We start from the raw sequence: 26,053 nt of genomic DNA, 5'->3' as shown, positions 1-26,053 counted from the left end.
TCTCATACATACATATTTCAAAACAAAAACAGATACACAGAATATTAATGGATTTATTTTTTTTATTTTATCTTAACCAACTTCAGCATCACATCAGCACAGCTTAAAACCTTGACAAAATCCTGCATCTCACTCATTGATGTTAATTTCTTACGTTAACTCAAAATGTGTGACTTCACTAGAGCTGTTGATGTACATTTACAAGCAGGTGCGCACAACAGGCCTTCCAGTCACTAGAGATCATGAACATCAAAGTGTCTGTGAATTTATTTAACAAACCCGATCACAAGAATGAAAGTAGTGATCCTATACTATAAGTATGGTCTGCAGTGTCAGTCTCACATCCTACACTGCTCTGGTGCGACATATATTTTTTTTTAACATTTCCACTGAAAATAGTCCAGGGCACTTTCACTAATCATTCTTGAGAACTAGCTGAGCACTTCTGTGGCCAGCAGTGGGAGGCAATTATATGCACAAAGGAAAATCACACCATTGAAATATCTTAAAACAATGAATCATTTCGGTGACAACTGGCCAGCAAATACAGGATCAGTAAGTCACAAAGAAAATATTGCTTTGCAAATCGATACATAATAAAGTTAGATGATGGGTGTGGACACTTGCTCAGTCCTCTTCTTTTTCAATGTAGCTCTTGGAGGCTGAGCGTGCGATCTGTCTGGCCATGTACCTGTCTCTCGCCGAGCCCACCGTCTGATCTGTGCTGCGCTTTGCAAACTTGTTGACCTTCTCCTCCACGTCCCCGTTATCCTTGCCTTCCTCTTTCGGCTCCTCCTCCTTCTCCTTTCTCTTTTCGGGATCCTGCCGTTCCCTTTGCGCTGCCGGTGCCTCCTTCTCTCGATCGTCCCTTCCCTCCCTCTCTCCTTCCCGATCTTTCTCCCTCCGTTTGTCTTCTTCCGAGATCCTCCTCCTCTCCCTGTCGCCATTCTTGTCCCTGTCTCTTTCTCTGGGGCTCCTGTCTCTCCTCTCGTGCCTGTCCCCCCTGTCCGAGTCCCTCCTGCTCCTCGCTCTGTCATCCTCTCTGCCTCGGTCCCTGTCCCTGTCTTTTCTTCTTTCCCTGTCGTCCCGCCGCCCTCCGTGTCTGTCATCCCTCTCTCTTCCCCTGTTGCGGTCTCGGTCTCTTTCTCGGTCTTTGTGGCTCTTCCTATGTCTGTCTCTGTCCTTCCCTCTCTCCCGCTCTTCCCCACTCCCTGAGGATGGTGACCGCTGTCTGTACTGGCGTTTTGAGTGAGCGGAACCTGCCGAGGACTTATTAAATACAGACTTCTGCTCTTGGCTTTCCTCGTTGTCGCTGCCCGAACTTGGAATGTTATCACGGGATTTAGGTGATGGAACGGGCGAAGTTCTCTCCGTTTCGTTTGAAACACTTGAGGATTGAGTTCTGTGGAGGAAACAGAGACACAGTTACAGCCTTAAAACATTAGACATAAGCAATGTATGTGAGCTTTTGGTACTGCCAACAAGGAGGTACTGCAGAGAGCTGACTGACTTGTCTGCTGAGCGATCAGGCACGGCCTCTTCTCCCACAGTCTGATTCAGCAGATGGCGGTAGAAGCCACTCAGGTCTTTTTGCTTCTTTACATCCAAAGCAGCTACAAAAAACATCCAAAAGGTAACATGGATGATAGTGTCAATAAATTATTTGAACAAAACCACATACTTCAGCCATAACAAAGCTGTGCAGTACTGCTCTTACCTTCCAGCGCTGCTTCTCTCTTTTCTCTCTCTTCTTCCTCCTTCTGCTCCTGGAGTTTTTTCTTGTAGGCAGAGGTGACATAAGCTTCTTTATCTGCAAATTGCTCTCCCTCTGCCTCCCTCTCCTTCTGGATCTTCCTCTCATCCCTTCGTTCCTGTTCCTTCTTTCGGTCCTCCATTGCTTTCATTAACTGTTGGATATACCTCGGCTGTAAAAAAATAAAAAATAAAATAAATGACGCAAACAAGTAAAATTGACGTGAGATGTGTGATGGCAGAAGTAACACCAAGCCCAAGACAAACACTAAACACAGGGGAACATATTTAGCAAAGTGCATAAAAAGACAACTGTTTTTGTTATTTTTATACAATGTGACTGTGTGAACACAAAGGGTGATGGCAGTATAGCAAAATGAGTTATGAACATAACTGGATTACCTTTTTGTCAGCGCCTTGCAGGACTTTTTTGGTGTTTTCCAGCCTCTGGTTTTGGATGTCATCATAGACTGCGTCATAGTCATACACAGTGCTATCCTGTTCCAGGGCTTTCTGCATTTCCAAACGTGTCTAACAATGACAAAAACAGAGCAATATTAGGCATGCACATCTTAAAGACAGCACAAATGAACACGTGAGTCTTATTTAACTCCCAATACCTGCTTCATCGTCCGTTTTTTGAGAGCCTCTCTTCTCAGGCTCTCACCAACTGAGGTCTGCAAGATAATAATAATAACAATAACAACAACAATAATAAAACAATAAATCGTCGTCCGTAACATCAATATACCTCATCATCGGAATCGTCCCCAAAAACAGAAGGTTTCTGTAGGACTGCGTTGTTTGACGCTCCTTTCTTCTGTGGCAAGATCAGTCCGTACCTGTGGACGATCGCAGTAATAGGTTTTATGATTCACCAGTTTATTCAGCTGTTTACTGAGCATCTCGCAAGTTATTTTCTTCGGGATACTGGCACGTCAACAATCAAATGAGAGTGCTGAGATGACGTACACAGTCTATTGTTCGGTGGCACACAAATGTAAAGTACTTTTATTTCTGTTTCTGAAACATATTTCGCAACTTGCTGTAACACTTTAAGTGGTGTTAGCCTAACGTTAGCATGTTGGTGCCCATGAGCAGAAACGATCCCGGTAACGAAGCTGCTGATTTTCTTTACAAATTCCCTTCTAAATGCATCAACTAGTTTCCCATTTCCTGCTATCGCGAATGCAAAAACAAGCTTGGGAAAAAACAACTCCCACTAAAAATGATTGTAAACATGTTAGCATGTTAGCCACTCACTGTTTAGTAGGGAACGCCATCTTGCTCTGCTGACTGTGAGCGAGCGCAACAGATTCGAAACATTAAATTACGAAATAGTAATTTACTTCATCTTAACGTGAGAACGCACGTTAACACATAAAAAGCACATATACATTTTTTTTTTACATTAATATAATTCACAATACATGACAGTCTTCGTGTAGTTAATTTTTAAATATGGCTTTGACCATTTCTTGCGAATGTGCGGACTGTCTGACCAAAATAGCGACATCATGTTTTAAAAGTATCAAGGAAAATGTCACCACTAGTGAGTCTGTGTCGTGAATCCATTATCGTGTTTCCGTTAAAATTATGGCAATTATGTTTTTCTTTTCTTTTTTTTCTTTCTTTTTTTTCATCTTAATTGAATGGCCTTGGCCGAATACATGGCTTTTGACACAGGTCAAGTTAATTACTACACACCTCTGATTAAAGACAAAAGTGTCGAATTTTAAAAAGAAAATATCTTTTAAACTCTGGCTTAGACGTCATCCTGCAGTAATTGGTGATGAACGCCAGTGAAGGCATTTACAGGTATACAATATCTCGAAAACATGCAAAGCAAAGAAAGAAAGAAAAAAAAACAACCCCACAATCATCAGGAATCCCATTTTTAATTTCTGCCTTCCAGCCTGGCTATTTCCTTTTAGAAGATGGTACTCGTAATGTGGTTCCCTTTTTCTTTCTTTCTTTCTTTCTTTCTTTCTTTCTTTCTGTTAACAATATCTCGATCTCGATTCTGTTGGATACAGTAAAAATTAACAGAATCGCTTCCGGTTAAACAATTGATGTAACGCGTTTTTTCTTCTATTTTTCCGTCGTTGTTTGTATTCCACGTGAATTACGCAGGACAGTCCAAGTATTAACCTAATAATGGCTATTTTCAGTATTTGACCACTAGATGGCAATATTATGACGATTTGGCCACAAGCTATGGAAGTCATTATATTTAAACGTGACTGTTTCCTTCTAACCAATCATTCTTCAAACCAGTATTGGTTTAGTTCATTACCAGTATCATTACTTGATCCCAGATTTCGCAGAGCCAATGAAATCAAACACAATCAAACATCAAAATATTAGAATAATAATGTTTATTCTATATATTCTATATTATATATATATATATATATATATATATATATATATATATATATATATATATATATATATATATATATATATATATATATATATATATATATATATATATATTAAACAAATATTAACCACTATCATCTTACAAAATTAATGTTTTCTGTATTCTGATGTCAGACAACAATAGTAGCAACATGACGGTGGGGTAGATGAAGGTTTACTTCTATCGTGTCAATAACCTGCAGGACCCCCCTCCCTTTTTTTTTTTTTTTTTTTTTAAAGAGTTGCAGGAAGTATGCTCTGACAAAACTGACGCATCTGCTCAAGTCAATGTCCTAAATCAGACAGGACAGCATGCAGCACACCTTTAATTAAGGATGCAGCTCTGCACTGCCATTACCTCCTTTGAGTGACTCTAAATCCAAACCCCATTATCTCTGTCGTAATCTCCATCTCATCTCTGCCTTTACTAATCCCCCGTTACAAACAGAACGATCAAAGTTGCCTGATGGAAGGATTAATGAATTTGTAGTAGATGGCTACAATAAATCGGTAATTTTTTGGGGTGAAAAACCCATTTTTTTTTTTTATTATATTATTTCTGAAGTATCTGTTTTTGGCACTCGCCGAATGGCCAAAATCCATGTTGTGGACCTCTGTAGTTATGTCGTGATGCAACACGAATGCCTCCGTATGAGTGAAGATATCCATGAAAATGAAAATACTTATTATTCATAATAATTAAAAACATTTTTTTTTTTTTTGGTGTTGTCTCAGACTAAAAACATTATATATACATGCTTTATTTCGTTCAGTGGAATACCTACAATGTCATTTAGTACGATAAATCTGATTCCCCATCAGCTAATAACACGCGTGTATTTTTGTCTGGCTGTCAAACAGCCGCTAACCTAACCCCAACTTTGTTTACGTCTAGCAAACACACGGTTAACGAGGATTGACAGGCTAAGTCAAGTAAGAGCAGCTGCGCATGCGCAGCCGTGGCGACCAAAGGAAACAGCCGGGGAGTAGTCAAACAGTCAGCCATCGGAGCGGAAGAGAGAAGCGGAGGCAACGGAGGGGGAGAAGAACGAGCGGAGACAAACAACCCAGCTCCGACTGGGTTTTCTCGTCCTCAACACAATTATGCTCGTCTCGCCACCTTTGCTTGCTCTCAGGTGGTGTCCGCTTCCCGGCCACTGAATGGCGCTGGTTACGGTACAGCGTTCGCCGACCCCCAGCACCAGCTCCAGCCCCTGCGTTTCGGTAAGTGGCGCCTTTCATCAAACACCCTTTCACACCGCCGCTGCCGGCACCACCCGACACAGGCACATGTATTTCATTTGAAGACATTCCGGGTTCAGTTTTCGCTTTAGTTGCCCTGTGCAGTTTGATGGTCATAAAGTACCTTGCCTTTGTACTCGTGCGCATGCGTGTAGTGTAGCCGCTCATCATTTTCAGCTGTAGCGGCAGCAGCTGCGTGTGAATTGCAGCACATTTGACTCTAAATAAAAAGAAAACCCATTCGGAGAGGATGCCTCGCAGGTGTGCGTGAGGACACGTTGCCACCGTAACAACACGACTGGTCTTGTGGAGGACAGTTCCACTCCCTCTTTGTTTTTATTGTACTTCACTGTTGACATGGTTCCCGCATACGCATTTCCGCCAGTTCCAAGGTTCAGCTGGCTCCTAGCTTCAGCCGCCCCGAGATAGCGCAAACTCAAATCTGTCACCGACAGGGTGGCGAAGTTTGCAGAGGCTCTTCCTCCCCTGCGTGAGAGTAAATTACAGGCTCCTGCCGCTTTTGTGCAGCAGAATCGCAGCACCGTTGTCTGCCCTGCAATGAAATGCACTTCCGCTCGTAATAAGCGCCTTGTGACACGTGTGAATGCGGGTAGTTACTTGTGCATTTTTGTGTGGTATGTAAACAGGTTCGTGTGTGTATGTGTGTTCGTGTGTGTGTGTGTTTCCCGGTGTGACCGACTCACCTCTCTTGCTTATACAGTAAACTGTGGCGAACTAATGCAAAGCAGAAGAGCAGGTGCTTTTTTTCCTTTATTTATTCGCTGTTTCGTTTTCAAAGAAGGAAGTAGTTTACCAAACATACAAATCAGGATGCTGTTTAACACACACACACACACACACACACACACACACACACACACACACACACACACACACACACAAGCTCAGTGTTACTGACGCCCCTTCCCCTTTATGTTGAAATGACGTGGTAGCCCTCAACATACGTCACTTCAACAATCACTTCTTCCTGCACAAAAAAATTCAATCACAACAATAGCTCAGCTGAGTGACAAACGCCTTGTTTCAATTAGGTCCGCCGTCAAAAACATTTCATGGAACAAGATCAAAATTGATCACAGCGGTTCACACTGTCATTATTTTGTCATACCAGAAGAAAATTCAAGCTATTTTTTTTTTTTTTTTTGCCCTTAGCCTAAAAACATGAAATAACAAATGTGTAATTGTACTGCTGCTGGTTGTGTTAAGGAGGGGTTTGTTAGAAGTTTTACAGCCTTGAAAGAGACCCCGCTGTGCACGCCTTTCAGTATTCTCATAGCAAAACAGGTTCTGTAAGTTGAGGTAATGGCGATCATCTCACTATATACACACACACAGGCAGGTAGAATTGCCCCGCCTGGCAGACAAAGCGCGGCCAACTCACACAAGAGTGGATGAAAGGGTAATGTTTTTCTAAACTTCGTCAGTAAAGAGTTTGTGACTGCGAGTTACCTTTCATAACTTGAGAGTGTCATGAACCAGTCAGATGTGGTCCCATATACAAGTCAAGCTTTGAAAGAGAGCTGACAAAGTAGAGAGCAGCTACTCGTGTTACTCACCAAGGTGAAGCCATTGATAATAAACTAGTAGTTAGATAAAGTATCTCACAAAAGTGAGTACACCCCTCACATTTCTGCAAGTATTTAATTCTAACTTTTCATAGGACAACACTAAAGAAACAACACTTTGATACAATGTAAAGTAGGCAGTGTACAGCTTGAATAACGGTGAATAAATGTCCTGTCCCATGAAAATAACTCAACGCACAGCAATAAATGTCTAAACTGCTGGCAACAAAAGTGAGTTCACCCTTAAGTGAAAATGTCGAAACTGGACCCAAAATGTCTATATTTTGTCTGGCCACCGTTATTACCCACCACTGCCTTTACCCTCTTTGGCATGGAGTTCACCAACGCTTCACAGGTTGTCAGTAGAATCCTCTTCCACTCCTCCGTGACGACACCATGGAGATGGTGGATGTTGCTCAATAGGGTTTTAGGTCTGGAGCCGTGCTTGGCCACACCATCACTTTTAATCTCAGCGTCTTTAGCGAGGAACTGGTCATCTCGGAAGTGTTTTTGGGGTCAGTATGGTGTTGGAATACTGCCCTGCGGCCCAGTTTCCAAAGGGAGGGGATCATCCTCTGCGTGAGTATGTTGGCATTCATGGTTCCCTCAGTGAACTGTAGCTCTTCAGTGTTGGCAGCACTCATGCAGCCCCAGACCATAACACTCCCACCACCATGCTTAACTGTAGGCAAGACACACTTGTCTTTGTACTCCTCACCTGGTTGCAGTCACACACGCTCGACACCATCTGAACCAAATGAGTTGATGTTGGCCTCATCAGATCACAGGACATGGTTCAGGTAACCCATCTCCTTAGTCTACCTGTCTTGAGTTAACTGTTTTTGTGCATCATCTTTAGAAGAGGATTCCTTCTGGGATGACAGTCATGCAACCAACGTGATGCAGTGTGCAGAGTATGGTCCGAGCACTGACTCATTGACCTTTCACCCCTTCAACATCTGCAGCAATGCCGGCAGCACTCATACGTCTATTTTTTCAAAGACAGCGCCTGGATATGACGCTGAGCTTGTGCACTCAACTTCTTTGGTTGACCATGGCAAGGTTTCTTCTTGGTTAAATTGCCGTTTGGTCTTGGCCACGTTGCTGCAGCTCAGTTTCAGGGTGTTGGCAATGTTCTTATAGCCTCGGTCATCTTTATGTAGAGCAACAATTCTTTCTTTTCAGATCCTCAGAATTCTTTGCCATGAGTTGCCATGTGAACTTCCAGTGACCAGTATGAGGGTTAGGGTTGGGTTGAGTGTGAGAGTGATAACACAAAATTCAACACACCTGAGACCATACCTGTTACCTGTGTTACAGACCTGAGACCTTGTAACACTAACAAGTCACATGACACCGGGGAGGGAAAAGGCTAATTGCGCCCATTTTCACTTAGGGGTGAACTCACTTTTGTTTCCAGTGGTTGAGACATTTACTGCTGTTTGCTGAGTCATTTTGATGGGACAGTAAATTTACACTGTCATACAAGCTGTACACTGACTTCTTTATATTGTATCAAAGTGTCATTTCTTCAGTGTTGTCCCAAAGATAGAATTAAATATTTGCAGAAATGTGAGGGCTGTTCTCACTTTTGTGACATAATGTACTTCCTGCTGCACAACATTCTGCAGTTTCAAGCACTCACCGTTTTTTTTGTAACCTTTTTCTGATTACCCAGGCTATAAACATTTCTAACTTATATATAGATCGGCAGGGTATGGAAAGGGGGTTGTTAGCAAGAGAGTGATGCTATTAAGTCTCAACAGAAACGCACACACACACACACACACACACACACACACACATAAACACACGGGGCAATGACACATCCAGTGAGGTCACATGTAGTTTTTCCCTTCATGCTTGGGTGTGTGAGCATGTTTTTGAGTTCACTTCATAGTAAAATATTCTGGTGAGCCATCATGCACCACAAACCTCTTCAGTCCTTTTCACATGCACTTTGAAAGACTCCTTTACTCTGACCCACCTGCAGTTCCAGGCCCAGCCTGCACTTCCCCGCCTCACATTTCCATTCGTCATTTTCATACATGCAAATTGTTGATCCTTTCCCAATCTCAACAAAGGCTGGGCGATATGTCGCACAGGACATAAACAACCACAAACAACCACTGAAACGTCAGTCAGGTGTTTGGTCTTCCAACTTCCAACTATCTCCCGGCACTAATTACATTACACAATCAAACAAAAACAAAAAAAAAGCTTGGCTAAAAATAATAGTTTTATTGACAGTGTCTCCAGTAGTATTTACATAAACTCTGATTTGTGAACTGCTTGTGATGAGATCTGCTCTCCATAATATAAGACTGATAAGGAAAAGTAAATTTGCGTTCATATTTTTTTTTACATTTTACATTTTGCACGGATCCCATCTGCTTTACTTCGGGCATGGTGGCGCCTCACTGCTTGGCTTCAGGAATCAAAAGGAAAACGGGAGTTATAATAAGAATGAAAAGTATTTTTTTGTTTTGTTTTTTTAAATCCATGTGACCTGGCTACAGCTAGATCAGCTGAACATTTTGGCAGAATTTATCTTCTAGTCTCAGTGTTTTCTGTCAGCAACCGGGTAATCCAATTGTTCCTGCAATGAGGCCGTTAATGGGTTTGTAATTATGTTAAGGCTATTTAAGCCTTCCATACAGTGCAAACAAGATAAGTACTGGCCTCTGCAAGTCAAGTGTCAGGTGTTAATCTGCTGTTAATCCTTCGGCCTTCGTTTCCAGCAAAGTTTTGTTTTTTGCGCTGTGCCGATTGAATGCAAGTCGGACTTTTCCCCGATTCTTCTTTTCTCCGTCTCCCTGCGTACAGTTTTTAATTTGACTACATTGTTTCTTGCCTGCCGCGCCTTAAAAGCGACTAAGGGTCATTTTACGTGTGTGTGTGTGTGTGTGTGTGTGTGTGTGTGTGTGTGTGTGTGTGTGTGTGTGTGTGTGTGTGTGTGTGTGTGTGTGTGTGTGTGTGTGTGTGTGTTTTCCTGCCTTCCGAGTGGAACTGAAGCTCCACTCGGCTCCCCCTCCTGTCTCTCTGCAACTTCTGTTCCCAGGCAGCGCTGGTTGCTGAGTTGAATGCACTTTCTGTTTGATTTTTGTGTGTGTGTGTGTGTGTGTGTGTGTGTGTGTGTGTGTGTGTGTGTGTGTGTGTGTGTGTGTGTGTGTGTGTGTGTGTGTGTGCGCGCGCGCGAACACTTCTAAGTATAGAAATACACAAAGTACTCTTTGTGTTGCCTTAGTGCTTGACTTTTATGAATTCAAATTTCTTATGGCATTGTAAGTTCATGAATTTATCTTTTCAGCTGCACAATTTCTCGTTCACATTAAGTTGACTTTTGTTTCTGTTTTATGAAATGCCACTGCGCAATGCACCTACTTCCAGTTAATGTCAATGTTATTGCCATGCTACTTTTTGATATTGGCCAGTTGTTCACCGACCAATCAGTCTATACTTCCACATGCGTGAATGTGATTTTTCCATTTTGTCTTTCCAAGGAGTCTGGCAGTGGAGAAGATGACCGCCGCTCTCAGCCAAGGAGGTAAGAACATGTATAAAAACCATAAAGAAAAAGCCACTACTACTTTTTCCTGTTTTATGATATTCTGACTTTCATCATTAATATCAAACTCCAAAGAAACACTACAAACTCAGTCAAAATCAAAAAATAATTAGTAGTTTAAATCATTATACTTAATATTTCCACAGCAACACTGCACTGCATCTTCCCTCTAAACAACTTAAAACGTAACTAGATTACAGAGGGAGAGATTAATTTAATTTCTTCTTCAAGTATGAAAGACCTTTTTGAAAGCAGAAGTCTTTGCTGAGTGTTGCAGTTGGACTTGGACAATGTTTGGAAGAACAGTCCTGTATTCCTCCAGGTGTTGAGAAGAATGCTGCAGCACATTTTCGTATTTCCTCTTGTCAGTGTTAAACGTGTGTTCCCCTGCAAGACTTCCTTCCTGTTGCGTTACAAAGAGCTGACGTGCTATTGTGCTGTGTCTGCGGTGACACTCTCGCATTTTGTCCCATGGTGGCCTTTGCGCTGAACTCATGTTGCTTTTCCGGTTTAACCTTCTCCACTGGTTCTCCCCCGAAGTCAGCAGTTTCCGTCGACAGACTGCTGTGTTTGTGTTGTTTACGAGGCAGTCGCGGTAGCGCTATTCTCCCTCTGCCTCATTTCCGTTTAAACTCAACATGCTTATCAATGTGGTGTTCTGGCAGCCCAGTAGAGGGCAGCAGACTCTGGATGAGTCACTCTGGCTATGTGGGTCAGGGGTGCAGCACTGCTGATCCTGGAGCAGCTGGGTGGCCCCTCCCAAAGTCAGGAATCCTGTGTTTGTGTCTGGTCATCGGAGCCCTGTGCCATCCAGTTGAGAGCACGTTCTGTGTTTGTGCAGCTGGGAGTGAAATCCATATTCACTCATAACCGGAGCTGTGAGCTCACAAGGGCACACCGCGTTGTCTTTAAAATGTTAAAGATCCCTGCCACTCAAAGCAGGTGTCACTTATTCTGAAACACAAAAGTCCTTGTGGTTTCTTCAGGGGTTTGATGTCTGCACTGCTGTGGACACTGGGATGCAAAAGCACGCGAGGTGTGGTGGAGAGAGAAGCTTTCTTGCAAATAATTCTACTGCCAAGGCAACCTGAGGGAAGAGTAGATGAATGCGATGACTGGCATTGTCTTTTATATTGGTTGACTGGTTTCAACAGGACGTTGATCGTCTCCCCCAAATGCCTTCAGTCTTTTTTTTCTCTTTTTTTACCCACAGTATATAAAATCAGTTAAGGGTGAAACAGTGGTGCAGTGGTTGGCACTGTGGTCTCACGGCAAGGAGGTGGTGGGTTTGGTCACTGGTCCCCGGGTGTCTGTGTGGGTTCTCTCTGGGTTATCCAGGCTTCCCTCCACAGTCCAAACACGTGCACGTGAGGCCAATTTGGAACTCTAAATTGTCCATAGATGTGTGTGTGAGGGTATATGATTGTTTGTCTTTGTATGTGGCCCTGCGATGAACTGGCCACTTGTCCAGGGTGTCACCCTGCCACCACAAACATGACGGCTAGGATAGGCTGCAGCAGACCCCTGCTGCCCTGAGTGTGGGTATAGGAAATGGATGAATGGATAAAAGAAATGAAAAGCCAAATTAATAATTAAACATGAGTAATGCTCCTCCGTCAATCTTAGCAATCACTATAAATATATACAGCAATAATCTGTTATCTACCGGCTGCAGAGGTGGATCTAGTAAACGTCATGACTGAACTCTTAAGATTCCAATCTATGTATATTGGGATGAATTACTGACAATAAAGGCTTGGTTTGCTAGTAAACAAGGCTGCAAGTGGTATTCTGAGGGTGCTTTTAAAAGAGAAAGTGAATGTTTCTGTGCGTGGGCGAGAGGCCTACAGCGCCAGGAGCAGTAAACCAAGGTGTGGTTGGCCGTGCTAATCTTCTGCAGGTAAATGATGCAATGGAAACCCCATTATTATGCAAGTTTGTTGACTTCTTGGCGATCAGAGATGCGAACACACCTCGTCGCTGTGATAATTTGACTGCGGTAGGTGATAAAAACTGGCTAATTTTCCATTACACAACCCTTCTGTTCCTGCTTCTGTTTTATGGCTTTTGGGTTGTAGCTTATATCTTGGCTCATTATTCAGGCAGACGTTTGTGCACAACAGCGATGTGAGACGGTACAAATGCTGTTTGAATGACTTTTTGGAGGGAGCGGGGGGTGGAGGGGTTCATTCTCTACAACAAAAAGAAGAGCACTTGTGCACATTTGACTGTGTTGACTACTTATGTCTTCCCCTTTTGTGTAGACAGCTGATATATCCATTCAAGCGGGAATAACGCCTTAGTGGTTCCTTTTCCTTTATCTGCATGGAAAGGCCCTGCCGCAGGGCCACTGATTAAAGTTGCAACGTCATCGAAAGCAGCGTCACTGCAGGAGCAGGGAAGGGCAGAACTTACCTCAGCATTTTGTTGGATAGCTTTTTCACTTTTCTGTTTAAATTTTTAAGTTTAAAAAATTGATATTCAGAGAGCATCGGATGAAACATCTGTCTTATTGAATTGGTGGTTTAAAAAAAAAAGAAAATAACAATACTTCCGTGCTGTTTTTTTTGTGTGTGCTTGGGATCCATATGTCACACCGATAGGGCTCGGGTGTCCTGTGTTGTGTGTATGCTGCGATCGCCAAGGTGACTGTCTGAGTCACTGTATACGGGGAGGTGCCGAGGCAGTGGCGCAGTGTCCTGTGTCCGTCTGCACCAAGCCACAACATCCCGGGTTCCCCGTATTTGTCGCCTAACGGTGTGACTTCCAGCCAGGCAAGGGGCGGGGGTCGGGGGGGCGAAACCAAGCTGTAACTCGAGTGACGCAACACCGTGAACACGTGGGTCGCAAACACAGTCCCAAGTCACTGTGGGGCGACCTGATCTACGGCAGGCAAGAGGTCACTCTGCAGTTCCCGAGAGATGTGTCAACTCTTTGAGATGGAGCAAGAGGACTGCAGTGCAAAACACATGAGCATCTGACCTGTTCTAAGAAGTGATGATGTAAATCTACTTTGACCTTGCCCGCAGTAACTAATCAGCAATTTGGAAGTTTAGGTTAGTTGTTCTGAAGACAAATAGTTAAAAACCTGTTTGTTTTGAGTGTTCATGCTCTGATGAAGGCCATGTGATGAAGGCCACCTCCTTGCTAATGGATGTGTAGGAAGGAAGTGTAGAAACCTGTGTTAAAATGCAAATTATTCAAACCACTTGAACTCGTTGCTAAACACATCGTCCCGTTTTGAGCCGCACCGATCCACTTTTGTTCACTTCCAGCATGATTCTGTTTCAGGTGTTAATAGTGATACTAAAGCCAAAGTTTATTTTCTTGTCAGAATCATAATTCCATTATGCTATAATCTGAAAGGTTTAACCACTACAACTGACGTGGCATCTACTAAAAGAGCAAAAAATATTTTTACTATAGCAAATACAGATTAATCTGTCCTTACATGGTTGTTGTTGTTTTCTGGACATGGGTTGCATCTTTTGAGCATCTCGTAATCCATCCTTCTGTTGGAAGCAAGAGATCAACAAGCAGCAGAGCTGATACCGGGGTCAAGTTTCCCTTTGGTTCACTCCCCGCATGTCTCCAGTTTGATTTCTCAATTCTTTTTCCGCTGTTGTTGTTGTTGTTGTTGTTGTTGTTGCTACTGCTGGTAGCTGGAAGTGGCAACACACGGGTGTATCAAATGTCCCTGGTGAGAGGTTTCCCCCACAGGTTACACAACTTTTGCACTCTTTCCCCGTCGCTGCCTGGCCCTAGTTTTCCAGTGGATGTGTCCCAGCTGGCTGTCAGTAATATTTAACGAGGAGATGTGTTTCATAATCAAAAGTTGTTTGTGTGTAAAGGAGAGGAGGTACTGCTCCTGCGTGGATGCTGAAGCACTGGGAGGTCTTTTTTAAAAACATCAAAATGAATTGTTTATTTATTTTTATTATTATTATTTTTTACATGGAAAAAAATGATGATGATGATGATTTTTTTTGGCTTTGGCAATATTTTTGTTTCACACTTCCAGTCATCTGAATTACCGCTTTTACCAATAGCCTTGAGCAGCCACTTGCTGCTACCTGCCTCAACTAGCAGTCACACATTTGATATTTAATGTGATGAACCAATTGCTTTTCCATGGGATTTTCATTTTCTTTTCCTTTTTAAATCACATCATGCTCATTCCTGCCTTTGGAATTGAGCGTCAGTTTGCAAACAGCAGTGTTTTTCAACCTTTTTTGAGGTACTGCACATTTTTTTTACACTGAAAATACCATGGCACACCCACCAACCAAAAATATTATAGAATGACAGCCTAATAATGACAATATAGTCTCCTCATGTATTTATCCTCACTCAGCGTGAAACCTGGAACTGTTTAGAAGCACTGCAAAGCTGATATCTTGAGATGAATTGGCTTACATTCCTTTTAAAGCACAGTCACTCCGCAATGGAATGTTATTATATCTTTTTAGACCAGTTCAGTGAAATGGGAGAATTTCTCACGGCACACCTGACATTATCTCACGGTGCACTAGGGTACCGCGGAACAGTGGTTGGTAAGCGCTGCTCTATACGGCACCGACGACCGCTGTCCAAGTGACGTGACACGGCTGCTTGTTTGCGCCCATTGGGCCGTGTGCGTGCGTGCGTGCGTGCGTGCGTGCCTCCTCCCCCTCCCCCTCCGCCTGCAGCCTTTTTACCGCAGCAGCCTGCCGCCGCTCAGCCAGTCTCCTGCAGATGTTTGGAGCACCTGCCCCTGCCTCATCAAGCTTAGTGTGAGAGGACTGCCCTCCTTTCGCTTCCTTTAGTTTCGTTAAAACGGGGCTATTCAGTGAGAGTGTCGAGGAGTCAAGCATCCCTGTTCCGCGAGCCGAGCCCGTTCCCATCCCCGTTCCCCGACAGCGACGCGTCGGTGAGTTGCGGGGCGGGCTGTGAGGAGGAGCCACCCGCGCAGCGGCAGCGATGCCTCCCGGTGTTGTGAGCGGCTCGGCGCGCTGCTACAGCGCCCTGCTGAGACCCTACTTCACCCAGAACTCTGTCATCTCCCAGGGGCTCATCTGCCAGCTGTGAGTCCCGCATCTCTGACAACCATCGCGTCGCGTCGTGATTTGTTTTCTTCTTTCTTTCATTGATTTATTTGAGCGCAAAGTCTTGGCTGCACAGTTTCTACCCCGTGTGTGTGTGTGTGTGTGTGTGTGTGTGTGTGTGTGTGTGTGTGCGCGCGCGCGCGCACGCGCACGCAGTGCCGTTGTGTGGTGTAGTTTATTGTATATATAGTATATATAGTGGGTATACTCTGATTCGGCCACAGCTCAAAACAACAAAACTGGTTTAGCAGTCAAGTGCAGAAAGTGGTGCAAACACAAATAAATTCTCTAAAGCGGCACTAAAGCGATGGCTGACTATCAAACAGATCAGAACATAAAAAGCATCGTGCTGATGCGTATCTTTGCGCATTTTTTTTTTTTTTTTAGTGGTTGTACGATAATTCTGCACTGTTTCTAGTGGTTATACGGCGTATACCTGCGTATCATGTTAGACTACACCACTGGTGCAGTGGTCTAGCGGTCCCTGGAGCAGTGGCTACACTCTTCCATTCCCTTTTTGAAGAGGTAGGTTTACGCAACGCTGACTGAAAATAAAGCAGGTAGACGCCGTGTATCGTCGTATACACTGCACTTCACTGCTGTGTATGTGTGTGTTTGTGCATGCGTGCGTATGACATGTAGGGATGGATAGGGCCGCGGTCAGCAGGAAGATGATTCCTTTCCCTTCTGCTCCTCCTCTCATGTCTATCAGATCCTCATGCAGCTGCTCCACCCACCCGTTTCTCCTCCTTTGCGTTGTTCCCTTCTCCCTCTGTCTGCCGTGCGTCTCGCTGGGCAGGAAGGTACACTGTGTACCCGACAGACTCTCACGACTCAGGCGATGCCTCTCCTCCAGCTTCCCGGTCTGGCATGTTTAGAGAACATCTGGACCATGGCTCCTCGGTCCGCCGGGTCGAGACCCGCTGGTAGATTGACCTCACTGAGTGCAGATGGGCAAAGACACCTGTTGGTTTACACACGGCTGTCGGCCTCTGGCAGGGTCGGGGAGGCCGTGCTCAAGGTTTGGCCACCGTAACATACATTTTTTTATCAGTGCATCTGTGTGGTAGCAGGTGTTTATTGCTTTCTGTCTTCTCGTTTTCTAAGCTGCGTGTCAGCTCCTCCTTTTTTCCCCGCCCAAGGTTTTGGAGAGTTTGCAGGTCCTTACACTTTATCAGTTGAAATTGAGGAGTTCCCGTGGGGGGAGTTGCCTGCTGACGTTAATGCTGCTGACGTTAATGCAGTGCGATCCAACTGTACATCTACACGTTGCCACATTGCAACGCGCACACTTTTGAACAGTTTGTTAGGTGTAAACAAGGAGCCTTGACATCAAACATCTGCACGGTGTAAATATCTCCATTTTCAACTGCAGAACCCTCAGTTCCGAAGCTGCCAGCCGCTTAACCGTCGCTTTTGTAACAGCTGTCCGCGTCAGGTTTGTCCTGCTCTGCTGCAGTCGCTCTCCTTTGTCCTTCGCTGCAGAGGGGCCGCGGGGACAAAGACTGGGATTTGTGAGGTTAATCCCCCCATGGTGTGAGAAGTGAATTGGCATCATTGCAAGGCAAAAAAAAAATAAAGTTTTCTGGGCCAGGCGAATCCCTGATGCCACTCTGACTGGCCATCCATATCAAAGGAATGCAGGGAGGAGAAAAGTTCAGTTATGCAACACCCTTGTTGAGACAGCAGTCAAGCCAGTTTCAAGTTGAAGCGCCTATTAGGGCCTTATAGATATTTATGATCTGCGTTAGTTGCAGTAAATGCATGAAAACTGCAGTTAAGTGGATTGAAGACTGGACAGTTTGTCCTCTGCGCACCACTTTGTCCCCGCTGTCGTTATGTGAACATGTCCGGTTCAGTTAAGCCGCTGCTTTATTGGGACCAGCTGCTGTTTTGTTGCAAACAGTCCGGAGCTCATAAAGGCACACAAATCCTCTCATTATTGTTTCCACAATCACGTCGGTGCGTCCGTGTGCATCGTGTTTGTCCAGGATGTCGTGTGTTTTTCAAGAAAACAGACGTCCTAATCGGCACAAATTGAAACACAGTCAGCTTTTTAGATGACAGAGTGCATCACGCTGTCTCGTCAGCAGATGGTTTTCATGCGTGTTCTTCATATGGCTCTGTAGCAACGCAGATCCATCCCGTGAACCATTCATTTTAAAGTTTTAAGATTGGTTAGAAATAGTTTTGACAGAGGACAGACAGACAGAAAGTGAGTTTTCTTAACTATATATGACCTTTGAGTTCAATATTTAATTATTTTCAGGAGCTGTTTTTAAGTACTCAATTTGTGTTTTGTCTTCTCTCATTCTGTCTGTGCAGCATCAGTGAAAGTTTCCTGACAGTCAAAGGAGCTGCTCTCTTCTTACCTCGAGGAAATGGCACCGCTGCCTGCGCCGTCTCTCGCGTCTCACAGCTGCGCAGCAAACATGCAGGTGCGGTGAAGGGAAAAAAACAGACAATTGTTGCACTGGTTTCGTTTTGTTTTCTTTTGTTTTGTTTGTGACAACCATCGTGTCTTCTGAACCCAGGAGACATCCAGCAGCACCTCCAAACCATGTTCACACTCCTCAGGCCCGAGGACAACATCAAACTGGTGCGCGCACTCACACACACACACACACACACACACACACACACACACATATATGCACATGCACATGCACGCACAATAAACAAGCCCGATGTAAAGGCTTTCTGAAGGTTTTTGAAGCTTCAACTGTTTCCTGTCCGGCTCCAGGCGGTTCGACTGGAGAGCATTCACACTCAGGTGACCCGCTACATGGTAGTGGTCTCAACCAACGGTCGGCAGGACACGGAGGAGAGCGTGGTGTTGGGAATGGACTTCAGCCCATTAGACAGGTGAGATTCTGACTCACGTTTTCTTTTCTTTTTTTGCAGCAGCTGTGGCTCAGAGATTTAAATCTGTTGCTTTGTTTAACAGCTCGTGTTCTGTTGGGCTGGTTTTGCCCTTGTGGAGCGACACCTTGATCCACCTGGATGGAGATGGGTGAGAAACGCAGAGCGAGCACACTCGGCACCAATAACGGTGCCAGAAAAGGTTTTTTTCTCGATCCTTTATTTATTTTCATTTCACCTCTCTCTCTGTGTTTGCCCACAGGGGTTTCAGTGTGTCGACTGATAACAGAGTGCACGTCTTCAAGCCCGTGTCTGTGCAGGCCATGTGGTGAGTCACACGGCTTTAAAATGAGAAAAAAAGAATGGGGAGAGTGAGATGCGTTTTGTCCTTTCCTCTTTTCTTTTTTTTCCAAATGCTGTTTTATTTCTCTGTATTTGTTTCATTCACTCCATCACCCCGTAATCTGGCTTCACTGTCCCTGTCAAAGGTCGGCGCTGCAGTCCCTCCATAAAGCCTGCGACGTGGCCCGGTGTCACAACTACTTCCCGGGCAGCCTGTTCCTCACCTGGGTCAGCTACTATCAGAGCAGGGTCTCCTCCGACCAGGCGCTGATCAACGAGTGGAACGCCATGCAGGACCTGCAGTCGCACCGGGCAGACTCGCCCGTGCTCTTCTCTGACGTGTGAGCACCCGGGGCGGCGCTGCCGCTTCTCAGCTTGGCTTCTCTCCAGTCTCCTTCATACAAGTCACGTCTCAGGTCAGAAAACGTCTCATATTGGCGTCCTGCTTTTTCTTTGCAGGCCCACTGAGAGAGAGCTGACGGAGCGTCAGATTAAAGCCAGGCTCAGGGGGATCATGATGCAGAAAGACCTGGAGAATGTCACCTGTAAAGAGGTGAGTGCAAAATGCACTTGCTTTTTTCAATGATGAGAGTTTGGCAGGAAGTGGTGTTTTGGAGCTCACCTGGGCGCTTTTCCTGCCGCGTGTGTTCCACAGATCCGAACCGAGCTGGAGATGAACATGACGTGCAACCTGCGAGAGTTCAAGGGCTTCATTGACAAAGAGATGATCGTCATCCTGGGTCAGATGGACAGTCCGACGGAGATCTTTGAACATGTCTTTTTGGTAGGTGGATTCCAGGGCACATGAATTTAGAACATCTGCAGTTCTTTAAAAAATAGACGCAGGAAGCTGTATGAGCGCAAGACAGGGTCAGTATTTCTAATTATTGTTTGAGGAACCTGTTCAGGTATTTGATCCTGAGATGGTTTTCTTCTCCTTTGGTTTGTTCAGCAGAGTGTGCGTGAGTTGCGTTTGAAACGGAATGAAAAGCTAAAATCTGAGAGAGCGGCTGCTTGCTCTTGAGCGGCTCAGCCCGAGGCTCCGCGCTGGTCTGAAGTTTGCTTGTGTTTCCTACAGGGATCTGAGTGGAATGCATCCAACATGGAGGAGCTGCAGAACAGCGGGTAAGGAAACAACGGAGGAAACTCGACTGCACGGTCTCGTCTGCACGCAGGTCAATAAAAGTTTTTAGTTCGTTCTCCGCCTCGGTTCTTAACGAGCCCGCGCTCTCCCGTCGTCACTCAGGGTTCAGTTCATCCTGAACGTAACGAGGGAGATCGACAACTTCTTCCCCGGTGTCTTCGAGTATCACAACATCCGCGTTTACGACGAAGAGGCCACGGACCTGCTGGCGTATTGGAACGAAACCTACAAGTTTATATCCAGAGCCAAGTGAGTCATGGGTTATCACTTATCACAGGTGTTACCCTCCCTGTTGGAAAACGCTTGTGTAAAAAAAAAAAAAAAAATCTGTCTTGCGTAACCGTTAGCGGGTGATAAGCTGATGTGCGCCGTTGACAGGAAAGCCGGATCCAAGTGCCTGGTGCACTGCAAAATGGGCGTGAGCCGCTCGGCGGCCACGGTAATCGCCTACGCCATGAAGGAGTACGGCTGGGAGCTGAACAAAGCCTTTGATTACGTGAAGGAGCGCCGGGCGGTGACCAAGCCCAACCCCTCCTTCATGAGACAGCTGGAGGAGTATCAAGGCATCCTGATGGCCAGGTACGCAGGGAAGAAACACACACACACACACACACACACACACACACACACACACACACACACACACACACACACACACACACACACACACAGCATTAAATGCAAAATTGTTGTTGCCTTTGCACGACTCAAACACTGAGTACCGAGGATGATGATCATCATCCGCATCAAACAGGACAGTTCTTCCCGGTTTAAGGACTTAGTCTCTAAAGAGTGCAGCCAGCAAAGGACGGGGTGAAGGTTTTTGAAGAATTTCTTTCTCTTTGTTGAAATCAGTTCTGAGGAGTTCATTGACAGGATAGAAATTTGTTATTTTTACACATGTGTCATGGGTCCCTAAATACTTTTTAATTGCAGTTATTACATTTTTAGTCACATGTTGGTATTTAAACCCAAACAGTTCAGTTCCATATATTTACCAGGGGTGGGCGATACTGGGGATTTTGGTATCAATGTGATACCAAGCAGGTACTTTTTGCTTGAAGTGTCACGATCTTGGAATAATTTTGTTTCTTTTTTTTTTTTTTTATCAAGGAATAATACAAATGTATACAAATACATGAACAAAACAAAATAATTTAACAGCATAACACCTAGAAGATAAACTGCAACGAAAGAATTTATCTCATCACACAAATATCAATCCGATACCAATCCTCACCTTGGTATCGCCGCGTCCAGACTAAGTAGATGAGATCAGTTGAGAACAGGAGGGGGAACGTAGGCTGTGATTGGTCCTGTGCTGGCTCTGACTCGCCCCCCCCCCCCCTCACTCTCTCTTCTCTTCCCTCCAGCAAACAGAGGCACAACAAGCTGTGGCGCTCGCACTCGGACAGCGACCTCTCCGACCACCACGAGCCGCTCACCAAGTCGTCGCAGCCGCTCAGCCTGGGCCGCTCCGACCCACACAACCAGAGCAGCAGCAAGCCGGGCCCCTCCGTCAAGGAGCTGCTGGAGTCGCTGGGAACGCTGGCCGCCGCCGCCGCCGCCACCACCAAACCCTCAGAGTCCGGCGGCGGTGGCGGCCTAGCGGAAGGTGCCGTGCGGCCTCGGCATCTAAGCTCCTCCCTACCGGAGGAAGCGGCGGCGCCACCTGCTGGTTGTATCTCTAGAAGCCTGGAGGCTCCCTGTCCGCCCGCCGCAGGACGGCTAGGCGCCGAGCCCGCAGCTGGCTGTGCGTCTCGGTCGCCCGCATCCCTCGCCAATGGCTCGTGCGACTCTGAGGCGCCCCTCCCCCCTCTGTCGCAGCCCCGGGCGGCTGCCGTGGTGCCCGAGATCCAGCAGGCAGACAAGGCGACAGTGGCGCAGAGTGTGTCGGTGGGCCAGCCCCACCCGCCGCCCTCCTTCTACCAGCCGCAGGCGGCCGGCGCTCTGTGTCCGTCCGCACCAGTGTCTGAGGAAAAAGCAGACTGCGGCCCGTCGCCCAACGGCCCAGCGGCCCCGCCCGACGCCCCTGCCGCCAGCGCCGCGGCCCCCTGCCCCAGTGCCATTCCGCAAGACAGCGAGGTATTGTTGGGTCACACCGGCGACCACATCAACTTCTTCAGTGCCAGGGAAAAGTTCAAGGGGATGAGTCAGGACGGCCGCGGCTGCCAGCTCAGGAGCTGCGCGCGCGAGCCGCAGCCGCAGCCCCAGGAGCTCCTCCAGCAGGAGGCGAAGGAGGACGAGGGGAGGAAGGTAGGAGCCGTCACTCAGCTGCTCCCAGAAAACACTGGAGTTTGGCTCACGCCGAGTTTCTCCTCGCCGGCCGTCAGTCAAACTCTGCTCGTGTTTTGTAGTTTGGAGATGTTCTTTTTACAGCTACATACTTCATCACATGCTCATCAGATATCTGTGACGGTTCTCAGTCGTCCAGGTCGTCTCTGTGTAGAAGCGTTCAGTTGAAGCAACTGGACTGGTTTTATTATCTCAAAGACATTTCGCCTGCCTCAACTTAACCCTTTGACGTTTTCAACAAATAGCATGTTTTGCGTCAGACAGAGATCAGCTTGTCTTCTCGGGACACGGGCGCCACCTACTGGTGGAAAAGAAAGTTGCTCTGTCTGACGAACTTGCTTGTTTTTTTGTTCTCTGGCATCAATGAATAACTTGACCCTCTAAGACAGGGATGGGCCAACCGTTAAGGCCTGTTAAGCTTTTTAGTCCGGCCCTTCCAAAACTTGGTTTTCATAGAAAATTTCATTTTCTATGCTCCGGCCCCTCTGTCACATTTTACAACCCATTGTTCCCCACCAGTCAAAAAGTTTCAGTCTCACATGTTTTCTCCCTTCACTTGTAGGAACCAAGTGCCCCTGTGCAGGTCACAGGACCGAGGCCTGTCGTGCAGGCGCAGCCTCCCACCCTCCTCCCGTCTGACGGCCAGCCGGAGCCTCAGGGCCTCCAGCAGCAGGAAGTGGAGGACGCAGAGTCTTTAATGCAGAAGGAAACCGAGAGGGCGAGAGAGGAAGCTAAGGAGGAGGAGGAGGAGGAGGAGGAGGAGGAGGAGGAGGAGGAGGAGGAGGAGGAGGAAGTGGCGGCCCCCGCCGGCCTGTGCAGTGACTGGACGAGGGGCTCGGTGAGGCGCGTCACGCGGCAGCTGGAGCAAAGAATGAAGCAGGAGCAGGAGCCCCCGGCGCTCTCCTCGTCCCCGCCATCCGCCTCCGCCGCTGCCCACTGCTGCCCGCCGCGGCGCCCGGCCAGCGTCCACCTGGCCTCGGGTTCCAGCCCCCAGGACGCCTCGCTTTGCCTGCAGGTGGCGGTGGTCGGCAGCGTGCGGGAAGAGCCGGAGATGGGCGGGAAAGCCCAGGGCGGCGAGGAGATGAGGGGGGCGGCGGGAGGAAGCTCGGACCAAAACGGCAAAGCCTCCAAGCTGCCGCCCACCGGCGGTTTGCAGTCGTCTCTCTACCGCTCGGCCGTCTCGCCCTTCGCCTCGGTCAACTTCCTGTGCCTGGAGGGCGTGACGGAGCTGGAGACGGCCACGGACTGGAATCAGCCCGCCGAGGGGCCGCAGTGCCAGGACGTCCTGAGGGAGACCTGGGAGACGCTGTGCGAGCTGGGCGCCTTCCTGCAGCAGGTCAGCGGCGGCGGAGGAGGAGGCGCCGGCGCCGGCACCTTCAGGTGCGGCGCCGCCCGGGACGACCGGAACCGGGTTGGCCGCAGCGTCCAGAGGCGGGTGAGCGAGGTGGAGGCCAGGATCCGGCAGGCGGGGCTGACTACGCCCTCCCTGATGAAGCGCTCGGCCTCACTGGCCAAGCTGGGCTGCCTGGAGCTGCTGGCCAACGAGCTGAGCGAGTGGGAGCGGCGCCGCTCGCCCGTCCTGCCCAGCGAGGCCGAGCCGCACGGCGTCAGCGACGAGGCCAAGAAGAAGCAGCGGGTGCAGAGCTCCGCCCCCTCGGACGAGCAGCCCACCCACACAGAAGACGCCACCGTCGCTGGCAGACACTCCGACGGCGGTGAAACTTCCCCACTGCCGCCGGCACCACCGACCTCCTCGTCCAATGAGAATCTAGCAGCTGGACATCCGTGCGACTCCGAGCTCGACTCGCACCTCCCGCCGTCAGCGCTCAAGACCAGCAAGCAGCAGTACGGCAGGACTCATCCCCTGAGGCGGCTGAAGAAAAGAACTACTAGCACCCTTTATCACACCATGTAACCCTCACTGTGTGTGTGTGTGTGTGTGTGTGTGTGTGTGTGTGTGTGTGTGTGTGTGTGTGTGTGTGTGTGTGTGTGTGTGTGTGTGTGTGTGTGTGTGTGTGTGTGTGTGTGTGTGTGAGGCTCCGTGCACCTGTGACACCTGGTGAATGCATATGTTAGATCTATCCAGCAAAACCAACCAACGCCTCTTGCCTTAAAGGAGACCCCACCCCTCCCAGAACCCTCCCAGAACCCTCCTGCTGTCAGATCCGCCTGAAACCTCCTGTGAAAACCTGTCATGGACACACCGGTTCAGAGCGCACAAACAAACAAACAAACTAACTAACGAGTCGCGGAGGCTGTGAAGGTGAAGCCGCGACCTCGACCCTCCAACGCTGTCGTGGGCCACTCGGAGCCTCCGCACGACGTCACGCCGGCCTCCACGTCGGCTCCTTCCTCATCCACTTGATTGCTGTCAGTACATCTGAATAGTCCAACCTGATGTTAGGTAGAATGTAGCTTACTGTTTTCTTATCACACATCATTGTTCTTATTGTTACTATTATTATTATTATTATTTTAATTACCTGGTCTGCCTACAAAAGCAAAAACTGTTCTTCTGGTACAAGCAGCATCCAAACAGTGCAGAGCTCCAGATTCGTCTCAAAACAACCATAGAAAGATCAATTGGGATTCATTTGACGTAAATGCCCGGTACTGTCAAGCGATGCTGGTTGACTTTCTTTGAAAAAACTAAAATAAAATAAATGGAAAAACAACAACTGTGGGCTGAGTCAGTAGCTGTGCATCAGAGCTCAGGTTGAAACACTCACACACTCATCGCACTACACTTTGCTCCCCCAGCCCGACTCCCTCCCCCCTAAAGACACCACAAAGACGCCCCAGAGCTGGTGACAGGGTAGCTGCAGAGCCAGAACACCAGTCTAGTCAAGCTAATGCGAAGAAGAAGAAGAAGAAGAAGAAGAAGAAGAAGAAGAAGAAGAAGAAGGAGGAGAAGAAGAAGGAAACCAGAAGTTTGCTGTCGTGTCCCAGTTTGTGTTGACCAAAACGATACCTCAGTCAGTCTCTCCAGATTCCTGGGAAACAAGTTTGACTTGATTTGCTCTATAAAGTCGTCTCTTTCTGCTGCCCTGCCGTCGGTCTGATATTACTCAGCTGCTTGTTGTTGGGTTTTTTCCCCCTCTGTGTATCACTGTGTGGGTGAAATGGGGGTTGTTTTCTTTCAGAGTGTGTGTTTTTAGTTTCATGCCTTGTTCTCTTCTGGATGTAAAAGTCTTTGATGTGAGTGTTTAAGGAATTCAACATGGTTTTATATCTTGTGTGCTTGTGTGTGTATGTGTGTGTGGCTGCGTAGCACAAAGTTATCATATGGGTGTGGGCTTTTTTTTTTTTTTATAAAAAAAAGTTTTTTTTTTATTGTTATGCATTTTTAGGGGTGTGCCTGTGACTGGCAAGTGAATCTTCTCTGCAGCCTATCAGAAATGTCTGTACAGGGACGTCCGTCATACATGCACTTTACTCCCTTTGTTGATTTTAATGTGTTTTTTTTATGTGCGGTCGCTACTTTTGGAGATCACCAGTAGGTGGCAGCATTTGTTGGGTATGCGTGTCAAAGGATGAGTATTTGTTTTTTGATTTAAACTATCATTGTAAATAGACTTTTATATCATGTCCTCCAACTGTGACGATTAAAGAGGAAAAATTGGATTGGATTGAATTTGTCGTTTCAGTTTCTTAAATGTTTGGTCATCAATTTTGCTCCTAATGCTGATTTTCTTTTTTCTTTTTTTTCTTTTTTGCAAAAAATTTGGAAGGTGCTTAGAGAAACACATTCACA

The 26,053-nt window shown here is 46.8% G+C and overlaps 2 protein-coding genes across 4 annotated transcripts; one reads left to right on the top strand and one right to left on the bottom strand.

Annotated features, from left to right (window-relative positions):
• Positions 1–44: 44 nt before the first annotated feature.
• On the bottom strand, positions 45–22,355 carry nsrp1 (nuclear speckle splicing regulatory protein 1). 2 transcript variants are annotated; one of them, XM_076031792.1, is made up of 7 exons: positions 22,352–22,355; positions 2,504–2,594; positions 2,373–2,429; positions 2,155–2,283; positions 1,718–1,925; positions 1,511–1,613; positions 45–1,402 (listed from the first exon to the last, which is right to left on the bottom strand). In XM_076031792.1, exons 3-7 carry the CDS (start codon positions 2,379–2,381, stop codon positions 628–630), a joined length of 1,224 nt encoding a protein of 407 aa, XP_075887907.1. In that variant the 5' UTR covers positions 2,382–2,429; positions 2,504–2,594; positions 22,352–22,355; the 3' UTR covers positions 45–627. The 2 variants fall into 2 exon arrangements, with proteins under 2 accessions (XP_075887907.1, XP_075887906.1); XM_076031791.1 differs by lacking the exon at positions 22,352–22,355 and adding an exon at positions 3,016–3,383.
• On the top strand, positions 5,120–25,928 carry ssh2b (slingshot protein phosphatase 2b). Of its 2 annotated transcripts, XM_076031788.1 has the most exons (15): positions 5,120–5,400; positions 10,508–10,551; positions 17,982–18,094; positions 18,191–18,255; positions 18,400–18,521; positions 18,604–18,669; positions 18,781–18,846; positions 19,007–19,201; positions 19,320–19,413; positions 19,516–19,644; positions 19,939–19,985; positions 20,107–20,253; positions 20,383–20,583; positions 21,378–22,260; positions 22,862–25,928. In XM_076031788.1, the coding sequence occupies exons 1-15, from the start codon at positions 5,338–5,340 to the stop codon at positions 24,212–24,214; spliced, it is 3,588 nt and encodes a 1,195-aa protein (XP_075887903.1). In that variant the 5' UTR covers positions 5,120–5,337; the 3' UTR covers positions 24,215–25,928. The 2 variants fall into 2 exon arrangements, with proteins under 2 accessions (XP_075887903.1, XP_075887904.1); XM_076031789.1 differs by lacking the exons at positions 5,120–5,400; positions 10,508–10,551 and adding an exon at positions 15,289–15,635.
• The last annotated feature ends 125 nt before the right edge of the window (positions 25,929–26,053 follow it).

Source organism: Nelusetta ayraudi, unplaced genomic scaffold (genome assembly GCF_046127955.1).
Source record: "Nelusetta ayraudi isolate G7.1 ecotype Tasmania unplaced genomic scaffold, CSIRO-AGI_Nayr_v1 ptg000033l, whole genome shotgun sequence".
Lineage (NCBI taxonomy): Eukaryota > Metazoa > Chordata > Actinopteri > Tetraodontiformes > Monacanthidae > Nelusetta > Nelusetta ayraudi.
The sequence above is the reverse complement of the archived record's forward strand: the minus strand, read 5'-3'. Positions and strand labels throughout refer to the sequence as shown.

Coding starts and splice junctions, on each gene's coding strand:
- nsrp1 (XM_076031791.1), bottom strand. CDS start 3,035: ATGGCGTTCCCTACTAAACA. Junction 2,595..3,015: donor ATGGCGTTCCCTACTAAACA/GTGAGTGGCTAA, acceptor GATCGTCCACAG/GTACGGACTGATCTTGCCAC. Junction 1,614..1,717: donor GAGAGAAGCAGCGCTGGAAG/GTAAGAGCAGTA, acceptor TGTTTTTTGTAG/CTGCTTTGGATGTAAAGAAG.
- ssh2b (XM_076031788.1), top strand. CDS start 5,338: ATGGCGCTGGTTACGGTACAGCGTTCGCCGACCCCCAGCACCAGCTCC. Junction 18,522..18,603: donor GACTTCAGCCCATTAGACAG/GTGAGATTCTGA, acceptor TTTGTTTAACAG/CTCGTGTTCTGTTGGGCTGG. Junction 18,847..19,006: donor GTGTCTGTGCAGGCCATGTG/GTGAGTCACACG, acceptor TCCCTGTCAAAG/GTCGGCGCTGCAGTCCCTCC.